This window comes from Rutilus rutilus (genome assembly GCF_951802725.1).
Source record: "Rutilus rutilus genome assembly, chromosome: 2".
NCBI classification, from domain to species: domain Eukaryota; kingdom Metazoa; phylum Chordata; class Actinopteri; order Cypriniformes; family Leuciscidae; genus Rutilus; species Rutilus rutilus.
This window is the reverse complement of record NC_140210.1, coordinates 41,807,476-41,819,399: the sequence shown is the minus strand read 5'-3', so window position 1 is coordinate 41,819,399 and position 11,924 is coordinate 41,807,476. Positions and strand designations below refer to the sequence as shown.

At 37.4% G+C, this 11,924-nt stretch overlaps 1 protein-coding gene across 1 annotated transcript; it reads right to left on the bottom strand.

Annotated features, from left to right (window-relative positions):
• Window positions 1-1,738: 1,738 nt before the first annotated feature.
• etaa1a (ETAA1 activator of ATR kinase a) lies at window positions 1,739-7,035 on the bottom strand. Its single transcript, XM_084401589.1, has 6 exons — window positions 6,701-7,035; window positions 6,135-6,269; window positions 5,981-6,054; window positions 5,789-5,898; window positions 3,517-5,042; window positions 1,739-2,477 (listed from the first exon to the last, which is right to left on the bottom strand). The coding sequence occupies exons 1-6, from the start codon at window positions 6,837-6,839 to the stop codon at window positions 2,356-2,358; spliced, it is 2,106 nt and encodes a 701-aa protein (XP_084257715.1). The 5' UTR covers window positions 6,840-7,035; the 3' UTR covers window positions 1,739-2,355.
• Window positions 7,036-11,924: the final 4,889 nt, after the last annotated feature.

The following is an 11,924-nucleotide window of genomic DNA, read 5'->3' as shown; positions in this document are numbered from 1 at the left end:
ACTCTCTTCACACACTGATAGCAATCAATAACAGAAATGGTCTAAATATTAAAACATGCACATATATCTTCTGTGGAAGTCTCAGGACCCAACAATGTTCATCCAATCATTCCCGATACCGGCCTGTCAACATGTATTTACATATCTTTGCGCATCTGCTCGCGCCGACATCACCCGTCATCTGCGCGTTCTGTAAGTCTATGCAGAGTTGTAGACAGACGTCAGTCACTGAGCGCCACAAACAGCAGTCGCCTTTTACAGTTCCTCCTGAACCAAAACAACAGCTGATGCTGCGTTTCAAGCCATGTCGTAACTGTAATTAAGAGATGGCAACCCGTGACGTTCTACCCGGAGCTGTTCACGTCCTCAGACTCGGGTTTATGCGTTTCAATGTCAACACTATCAACGCCAAAAATAATCTGCAGCAGTCAGGTGGTACAACTAGAGCTCTGTAATTTGTTTAGGTTCATTATTATAATAATGTTATGTGCGTTGAGACATGAGGTAGTTTAACACTTTGCAGACTCTGCGGGTTCATGTGTCCTGAAGGAGGCGTGGCTTTGGAGACGCTCTGAAGGGAGGGTGGGATCTCATGCTATCAATGCTCAATACAATTTCCAAATTGCCAACCCTACCTTTAAAGGAGAACTCCGGTCAATTTTAACATTAAGCTCATTTTTTTGTACATTTGGAGTGCTGTCAGTACAGAGAACAACGACAAAAATCGGTGTTGCCTACATCGTGTTATCCTCTTTTTAAAATTTGCACCCGGTTGACTTCAATGGGGCAAGTTTTAAACCTGCTTTTAGGCTCTTAACATCCTTGATGTGTCATTACAAGTGCACAGGTCATGTGAGTGATTCCTTCTGAGTGAACGCGGGTGAATCTGACTGCAGTAGATGTGAAAGAAATATATAAAAAATGATGTTTATTCAGCCAGCGCACATACCTGTATTTACTTCCTGTTTTCGGTCGAAGTCCACAGTAATCGATTGTCGAGTTCACGTGCATAGGTTTAGTACCTATGATCACGCGCGTGAACTCGACAATCGATTACTGTGGATATCGATTAAGAGGATAACATGGTGTAGGCAACACCGATTTTTGTCGTTGTTCTCTGTACTGACAGCACTCCAAATGTACAAAAAAATTAGCTTAATGTTAAAATTGACCGGAGTTCTCCTTTAAGTACGTGGTATTGGTCAGATGGGCAATCTGAAAATGCAAATAACAGGATAAGGATGTTTAAAAATCATGTAAAGTCACATTTGCTGAATAAATCTTTCAGAAGACTTTATTTCTTTGACTTTACCATGGACCAGTTTCATAACCAGCCATTATGTTACGACTGTGTCTTAAGAACTAGTATGACAAACTAGCTTAGTTAGTTGGGGGTAATTTTGGTACCAAATTAGACCAATCTTCTTGTTTATGTAACGAACTTAGTTGTTATGAACAGTCTTAAAGAAAAAATTTTAGACTAGTCTTAGCAGTTTATACAACCAATCACAGGCCTGGAAACCCCAGCACCCAAATGTCCAAAATGAATGTTCAAAATGACCGGGAGAACCTGAAAAATCGATGAATTATGATGAAGTGTCAGTTTGGCCATTTCAATCTGCTGCTCCTGATGCGACTCTGAAACGAAGCATATAGATGAAATACAGGATATTTGTAAATGATTTAATATTCCCTTGATTACAATGACAGTTCCAACTCAATAAATACTGTACATCACTTACTTGAAGTCACTTTATTATTCTGGGCTTCTTATTTACAAAGACTGTACATTGACAAAAACAGTAAAAATCAACCAACCAACATTTTTAAAATGTCTTCTTCATTATAAACTGAACAAGAGCGATTTCCTTTAAACATTGTGAAAATAAAATGTTTAAGATACAGATTGAAGGAAATATTTATTATACAATTTACTTAGAAATGCATCAAATTCGCATTAAAGTGACTGAAGTGAACAGGGCAGCTCCTCCTGATTTTCTAGTAACCAATGGGGATCCATTGAGAACGTCATCATACATGTTTATCAAAAACAAAATGTTGATCTAGGATCTCCGATGCCCAAACAGAAACGTTAATGGCAAACCATATGACCTTAGATCAGCATTTAAATGTTCTACACATAAGAATGGCCCTTAAAGCAGCAAAAGCCATTATTCCAACAGTTTTGGTAACATTGTCCACAAACAAGTGGCATGATGCAGGACAATTAGATCCATGAAACTGCACAGGTTTGTTGTTTATAATGGGAACAGCTTTAGTTGTGATGTAGAACTCTTATATAGACATAGACCTCTGCAGGTCTGTTTTGTTGTACATCTCCATAGTAACGCTGTATCAGAAAGGAGCTCTGAGGTTCTGATTGGCCAGCATCTTGAGTCTCCGCCTCTCCATAGCTTGCTTCTTCTTCCTCTCGATCTCAGCATCACTGCACCTCGCGGCTTCAGACTTACACACGTCTACGGAAAACACACACACACACACACACACACACACACACACACACACACACACACACGGAATAAGCAACACTTCAGGAGAGTTTTGAAAGTCAGATATTTGGTGAATATAACACCAACAAGGGTATTTGATTAAGTAAATATTACATTTCTGTAAAATGATTTAACAGCCATAAAAAAAACATTCAAAAAAATCTTACCGACCTCAAACTTTTGATTAGTAGTGTATAATATATTATATATACAGTATTGGTGTGTAATGGGTGTTTGATTTTTGCATATGTTTAAGAACTGCACGGCACATTGGCCAACCAACTGTTGTCAACTAATCTATGATTATTCTGTAAAATTATTGACCTTATGTGACAATAGTAGTGAATATTGTTTATTACTATTGATCATATATAAATAAAAATGACTAAATATTAGGAATTAACAATATATCGGCCACCATCTCTGTATCGGCCGATACATGTTCATTTTTTATATTATAGTTATCGGCCTGATAAGAAAATTTGGCCGATATATTAAAGCTGATAAATAACAAATACAGAGACCATTCAGATGCACGCTGTTCGCCATGATGGTTTTGAATTGCTTGAAATATTATTGGAATCACTTCGAAAAAGGAAAATACAGTAAAGTGCAACATGTGCAGCGCTAGTCTGTCATATAGGCTACATAACATTACAATGAGAACATTATAATTGTGTGCTTGGTACATGGCTTTTAATTGTGAGACTTTTGTTTTTGTAATCAGGCTCTCAAACATTATATCCAAATTTGGATTTAGATTTATCAGCCAATATATCGGTTATCGGCTTTCAAATATAAAGAATTATCGTATTGGCCAAAATGTTGATATCCGTGCATCGGGATTCTCCCTTGTGCCCTTGTGAAAAACTGGAAAATGTGCTTGATTTAAGTGAAAGTCTACCTAGATTTTAATTTTTTTTACCCTATTGTAGTTCTTTAGACATTTAAAGATATCATACCCCTAAAAGCCACTTGCAACCATAATAAAACAAAGAGTATGTACCTTTGGCGAGGCCCGGCGCAGACCTGAACGAGTCGCTGTGTGGCTTCTTGAACTGGTGACTGTCTGATATTCTCACATCTGATTGGAGGACGGCCAACACGCCCCTCTCGTGACCCTGCTGTGAGGAGCTGCTCACCTGTTTAAATTTATACGGCCCATTACTTAAGGGGCCAGATGGTCTCATTGTGTCACATGACACATTAGAGCCGAGTCCTGTAGGCCCAGAATTCACAGCATGAGCTTTCTGCCCGTACAGAGACGCTGATGTGTTTGCGCTGGACATGGAAACATTAACAGCCGGCCTTTTGGGTGGATAAGGATGGGCAAATACAGTTTTCTGACTAGCCGTATCACACGGTTTGTTTTGTGCTGCTTTTGTGGTGTTGTGTTGGCCGTTTGTGTCTGGGGTTTCAGACTTGCCAGGTAACTCCTCAAGATTATCACACGCCTCACAAAACAGATCATCGTCCTCGGCTCCGTCATCCCAGATGTCATCAGATGCAAAAAAGGAGTCCAAGTCTTCATCTAAAACATCACTGAAGCCATCTTGGCCTGTAACGCCATCCTCTTCTCTTTGTCCAATACCTCCAGAGTTTGGATTTTGCTGCGTGCTGGGCGGCTTTGAATGAAGGGGTTTTATAGTACTGAGGCCGGTGGACGGCAGCATCTCTTTGGTGTTTGAATGGAAACGGCGCGTTGAGGAAACATTGTTGAGTTCAGATGAATTCTGAATAACCGGATGCTGTCGTACTTGCGTTTTTGCGTTTTGGGCATTAAAGCAGCTTGGAGCAACTGGCAAAGCTTTACCCATGGGAAAAACCTGATTTGTGCAATTATTTTCAATGTGATTTCCAATTCTAGGCAACCCTCCACAAGGCTTCGCCTCTATCCGAGAATCCAGCTGAAAAGTTTGTTCGCTTTTCGCCTTTTGCCCTTGAAGTGTGCCACATTTAACATCCTTTTTAGCTTCTTGCGATTTGTTTGCCATTACACTTAAGGCAGTTTGATTCTTGTGAGTTTGTTTTTGTGTTGAACTGTGCTGTGGTGCAGCAAACAGATCTGGGTTTTGCGTCATCTCCAACAGCAAAGAGTCATCAAGTAAACCGTCGCTGCTCCAATCGTCATCAAAATCATCAGCATTATTAACTTGCTTACGGTCACTGTTTGCTGTCGGACAGAACGAAGAACCTTTTCGTGAATCACAGGCGTTCACAGCATTTCTCTCAGGGACAACCTGAGTATGAAAACTCGACGCCTGACTGAGACGCCCGCTGAGCTGCTGAGTCGGCCCATCAAAAAGGAAATCAAGATCATCCTCCATCTCCTGATTAAGCCCCCTTTCATCAACAGGCTTCTTGTCATTGGGTTCGAGAGCAGAACTCTTCATGACAGAACCGATGTGAGCTGTTGTGTATCGGTCACCATGTGAAGCTGGTTCATCCGAGCTCTGTTCTTGAGTTTCATCTTGCCTCATGTTGAAGTCAAACTGCTTCGCCAGCCGCATGAGATCTTCTACAGTGCTCTGTCTGCGACATACAAAACAGCAGAATTTAGACGAATATGGACAATAACGAAATGCATTAATATGATATACATTTGCACTTTTCTGTATCTTTTACTGTAAATGGGTAGTTGATGCATAAAATGTAAAATGCATCATCGCACCTTGACGGATTATAGTATTTGACAATGTGAAGCTGTTTGTGCCTGTCACAAATAATTCAAAAAGATCTTTTGGATTGCAGCCTATATTTAAGTTCCAAATAAAAAGAGAAAATAATATAATAAATAAATAAATATTATTAAATTATTAAAATTTTATAGAAGAATAATGTCATCTCATTGTGACCAGTTTTTAAAAAGCAGCATACTATTGTGTTCATAGAGTGAACACTTCACTGATTTTTTTTTACAGTTTAACGGAAGTTACACCCTTCATTCACGCAAAGCGTCATGGGGCATAGGAAAAAGGTGGATTGAGCATTTTTGCAGTGCATTGTGGGATTTATGACTCCCTGATCAGTGCCCTGACTACTGAACTTGGGAGCTGACTGAGACGCACCCTTAAGTCGTGTGCATTATTTATAGTAGTCATTTATGATTGTTTGTTTATTAGACTGTATGAATATGATCCACGCTGTAAGCCATGTCAGACTGTGGGATTTCAGTTGTTATTAATGTCAGACTGTACAGCGATCAAGACGCGTTAAAAACAGACACACGCAAGAAGACTTAGCCTTAAGATTCCCCCTCCTACAGAACAGTGGCTTACTTTGTCGACACAGGCTTGGCTTTGGGTTGTCGTACTTCCGGTGTGCAGGGAATGGCACTGTCTCCAATCCACTGCAGTAAAGAGGAGTCCACTTCTTCTAGTCTTCCATTCTACAATCAAAGAAATGACAAAACACACACTTTTATATTTTGACCTGAAAACACAAGCACTGTAGCAGTTCTTCGAGCAAACCTTTGGAGCGATCCGATTGGCAATGTCCGATATATCCACCGCTCTGACGTTTGCAGTTCTCCTTTGTACACGACCTGAAGATAAATACACTTCTGTCATACTGCATGTTTAAAGAGGAATTTCAAAAATGCACAATTCCAATAGACATTATTACCATGTCGAATGGGTGACGGAGATGTCGTATCCCATATAATATCTTGATGAGAATCAGGATCATTGCTGGGGGAGTCGTCAGGTATCAGGCTTCTGAACTGGCCTCTTGCTGGACGTGTAGGTGTTTTGAACTCTGCTATAAAACACAGGCATTTCAAAAACACATGCTTTAGTGAAGAAACATGGCTGTATCTGATGGTTTTGCAATGCATATTAATCCCCTAATGCAGAAACTAAAAACTTAATAGTGATTTTATATGTGGGACTTTTCTACTATGTTGTTTGACAAAATGTAAAAACACGATTCAATAATAAAATAAAATAAATGTAAATCTACTTTAGTTTGTAGTTTGGTCTACTATTTCATTAAAATGTTTAATTTCATAACAAATACGTTACAAAATTACGAAATTAGTTACACAACAGGAATGGCTAAATACTTTCCGACGGGAATAAACAATGTAGCAGTAACATTCATAGAAAAGGTTGGTGCTTTCACACATGCGTTAGATGCGGCATAAAGCACAGAAAAGCAGGATAATAAGTGTTTTTCGGGTGGTTTGGTACCTGTGTTACGGATCTGCCCGGGATTCAGTGTCGCTGCTTTCGGGCTCCGTTTCAATCTGTTTACTTTCGACTTCATCTGCGTCAGTTTGGCGATGTCAGTTCGCTCGCATTGTGAATCCTGACTGCGTCTGCCCTCCATGTTGTTGGATTATTCGGAATGTATACAGCGCAATATTTCATAGAGTTGGTGTTATATTATTTCTGCTTTTCGTTCCCATCGTGAGCCTGGATTGATGATTTGTATAAATTGTTCAAATATTCCGCCAAATACGCAATTCCTCCCAGGATTCATTGCGGAAATGTGCTCGAGGACATCCACTGTGCGCAGCTGCTACGCAACGCAGCGACGCATACAACAAATAACAACCGACTAGACATAATTCATTGTTTGTAATGTGACTGGCATTTAAATAAATTAATAAAAAAAAAACACATAATAACAACATAGCTGTATAACGAAATCATTAAATATCTGAAAAAATCTTTAAAGACTTCTTAGTTTTATAAAACTCTAATAGTTTATTAAATGGTGTAATAATAAGTCTGTTTGAGCGAGCGCAGATCGGTTGTTTCACGTCAAATGTATAAGTTAGGCTAGTTTTAAAATGTAGGCTACATTTCGTTTTCTTAACACAAAACAATGTCAAATAAAATGAGTAATTCAAGTAATGAGCCTAGACATCTGTGTTTACAGTCATTTTCATGGGTAAGTTAAGGGGTTTTCTTAGACATGACGCCGCAACAACAACATCAATAGGCTAATGATATTAGGAAAACTAAATACATTTTCCTTCAAATAAATATGGTTCAAGTAAATTAATATAGTACACATTTTTATTCGGCAATTTTTCAAATCCAGCCATGTAGGCTAGTTCAAGATCTTCCCCATGCAGAATGCGCAAATGCCTTGTTTCTATCACTTTATGGTAACTAGCTTATGTCAAAATAGTATACACTTACACTTAGACTGTTGGAAACTACTGTCATTAAAAATATGACAAAACATATTTAGAAAACTTCTTTGCTTGAGGGAGATCCTTGGCTATTCATTTGTTATTGATATGATTTTACACCAGTGACAACTTAACTAGTAGCCTTCTCTATTGTCTAATCTCTTGTTGTGAGTAGGCTATTCATCACCATACTGACAAAAGTCTGGAGACTGCGTGGCTTTGACTGTCCGTCTGTGTCACTGCAGGTCAGTAACTGTAGAAAAGTGTCTGTATTGGTAGCTCATTGTGTGTGTGTGTGTGTGTGTGTGTGTGTGTGTGCGGTTCAGGTATTCTATGTTATGGAGACAAAATGTCCCCACAAAGATGGTTTTGTCTTTGGTCCCCATTAGGAAAACAGCTTATAAATCATACTAGGTTTTTTTTTGTTTTAAAAATGTAAAAATGCAGAAAGTTTTCTATGATGGGTGGTTTAGGTGTAGGGTTAGTGTAAGGGGATAGAAAATACAGTTTGTACAGTATAAAAACCATTATGTCTATGGAAAGTTCCCACAAAACATGAAAACACAACGTGTGTGTGTGTGCTTTTCTGAAATGACCTGTATCCAAATAATGGTTGATAGTGATCTTAGCTTGTCAGAACCGTTTTCCTATTGTACTTATGGAGTGATTACATTGTCTAAATGTCATAATACAGAATGTGTCTACTCAGTAATGTATTTAAATGTTAATGTTTTGGTTTCTTGCAGTGCTTTTGCTTGTCGACGGCACCACTGCAAAGCTTCAGTGTTATTTCAGGGTAATGTAACAGGAAATAGCTGCAGGAGCTCAACATAAATTTAAAGGCTCACGTGATCGACCTCGTGGAGGTTAAGTGGAAATGTACATCCGTTTGATGTCATACCAAACGATATCGTTAACAGAAAGTCGGACAATTCATAACATTAAACAAATTACTGTTCAAACTAGTAGTCAAAATGATTTGCCTTGCGCCTGAAAGGGATTCTTAATCTTTTAAAATGCAACGGACCCTAAATATTATCATCCTCGTGCAAGGAACCGCCATCCCCAAAATTAAAAGGCTATATATTTTCATGCATTAAGACCGAATTTATACTAATTTAAACTGGTATACTATACACGACACCAATTGAAAATATTATTATTTAGAAAATATATAAATTTCTATAAGTATTAAGTTTTTTTTCCTACTCACTACTACTTTATTTTATTTGAATTAATTAGTTTAGTTTAATTAATTAATTTACTTACTTATCCTAATTTAATGTAGCCTATTTATATCTCTTTTTTTATTTATTTACTATTTTAACCTATTTATTTATTTTACGGGATAGTTAACAGGATAGTTCACCCCAAAAAACTCATGTCATTCTTTTTCTTTTTCATGATTATTAAAATTTTTGACCTGTAAAATACACTTAAAATGGACCACTTTTAAAGTTCTATTATGGTTTTATGAGTCCTTTCTAGAGCTTGACTGACTTACATTTTTGTATGCAAATGAGCAGTTTGATCACAGTCTGGTTTGAAACGTCATGAGAGTAAAAGTTATGGCAGAATTTCTTCCCGTTTTTTGCTAAACTATTCCTTTGAGACGTCTTTAAGATCCAGCTTTCCAGAATCGCTGTAGCCGTTCACTGTATGATAGATGAAGAACATCTCATTGAATTATCAAAGCATGATATGTTGTGGTTTGGCAATTTAGCTCAGTTTCCTGTGAGTTCAGCCCATGTCAGACCGGGCCTCGCGGGTGAGTCTAATCAATAGAGCTAAGTCATTCTAAACAAGAGCAGACTGGGGATATATTATTTGATCTGACCCGTGTCTAATAAATCTCCCGTGAACTGTTAAACTGTCAGGCTGACATGTAGACGGAGGCCTGATTGACTGCCCTGTCACTGCTAAAGCTACCTCAACAGATTACTTATGTTTATATCAGAGTCCACACACACACACACACACAGAGAGCTAGGCCTTTCATTTGATAAATGGCTGTTCCACGAACAGTCGGTTATTGGGAAACTCTGTGATATACGGCCCTGTATTGCCGCCAGTGCCGGTCCAGCTCCGGTTACCCACAGGAGTCTGATGATGTCATCAGAAAAGGTACCTAACGACCCCTGGTTGGCCTTTTTGTGGTTAGATCCTGATTAGAGGAGCTGATTGAGTGTGTGTGTGTGTGTGTGTGTGTGTGTGTGTGTGTGTGTGTGTGTGTGTGTGTGTGTGTGTGTGTGTGTGTGTGTGTGTGTGATAATCACTCACAGGCCTGTGTTTGGTGTGGTTTGGGTGAGGGTCACACAGGGGTTGGATGATGGGAACTGTACTGTATGTACACTGACCCATCAAACAGTTCACGTCTCAGTCTGTGTGATTTCGGGAGGCTCCTTTCTTGTTGTTTGACATTCTGATTTGTAGCTTTATTGTTATTCACATTCATTAAACCAGTGTGAGTCTTCCTGGAAACTTCTATGTATACTTTATCTTCAGATACACCACTTCTGTGCGCGTCCATAAAGAACCATTTTTGGTTCCCCAAAGAACCTTTCGGTGAACAGTTTCTTAGTGTGAAGAACATGTTAATAATCTAAAGAACCTTTTGTGGAATTGAAAGATTCCATGGATGTTCATGGAACCACAGATGAACCTTTATTTTTAAGAGTGTGCAGTGAAAGAAATATCAGTGCTGAAACTTCAGATTAAGATAAATGTTTGGAATAGCGAACACTGAGTTTAAAAAGAGGGTTAAGTCTGATTTCATGTTGGCCACAGTAAGTCCATGTCTTTGTTAAATGAAGCCAGTTGCTTCTTCAAACGAGGTCAACTTCCTGTCCCGGTACAAGCTTTCACAGGACAACCTGACACTCCTCTGTTTGTCTCTCGCTCTCTTCGTTTTCCTCTTTACCCTTGAACTGAAACAGATCCAGAGACACTCAATCGCCTCGTTTCCTGTTGACTGTGGGCACCTCTTATTATGTGCATGATTTAAATGGTTAAAACAGTGTGTGTTAATCAGGCATAGCTGATGTAATAATAATAAATGATTATGCCCCAAATAATAAATTAGATTTTGCTTAAATAAAAATAAAATGAAGCTTATCTATCTATCTATCTATCTATCTATCTATCTATCTATCTATCTATCTATCTATCTATCTATCTATCTATCTATCTATCTATCTATCTATCTTATCTATCTATCTATCTATCTATCTATCTATCTATCTTATCTATCTATCTATCTATCTATCTATCTATCTATCTATCTATCTATCTATCTATCTATATCTTTCTCTATCTATTCTGTCGATCTATCTATACACACAAAAACACAAAAATTATGTATATATTTTTTAAATGATAACTTTTTTAACTACTGTACTAAACAATTTTTTTTATAAAATGGCATAAAATAATATATACATATTTTAGACGGTTATATATTTATATATAGATATATACACTACCGTTCACAATTTTGGGGTCAGTAAGATGTAAGTTTTTTTTTTGGAAAGAAGTTAAAGAAATTAATACTTTTATTCATCAAGGACACATTAAATTGATCAAAAGTGACAGTAAAGACTGTTACAAAAGATTCTATTTCAGATAAATGTTGTTCTTTTGAACTTTCTATTCATCAAAGAATCCTGAGAAATAAAATGTATGACGGTTTCCACAGAAATCTGAACTGTTTTCAACACTGATAATAATCATAAATGTTTCTTGATCATCAAATCATCATATTAGACTGATTTCTGAAGGATCATGTGACTCTGAAGACTGGAGTAATGATGCTGAAAATTCAGCTTTGATCACGGGAATAAATTACACTTTACAATATATTCACATAGAAAACAGCTGATTTACACTGGAATAATATTTCACAATTTTTACTGTATTTTTAATCAAATAAACACAGCTTTGGTGGGCAGAAGAGACTCTTTTAAAAACATAAAAAATCTTAGCGACCCCAAACTTGTGAATGGCAGTGTATATATATATATATATAGGCCTATATATATATATATATATATATATATATATATATATATATAATTTTTTTTTTTTTTTTTTTTTTTTTTTTTACGTAGGCTAGTGATTGTTTTTAACAAGTAAAATTTCTGGATGCATTTTTGTAATTGCAATTTTTGCCAAAAAAAAAAAACTTTATTGATCCCAAAATACTGTAGATTTCAGCTGAAGGTCTGTAGGACCTGTAAAACCCTCCAGAATAACTGATCTGAAACATACACTCA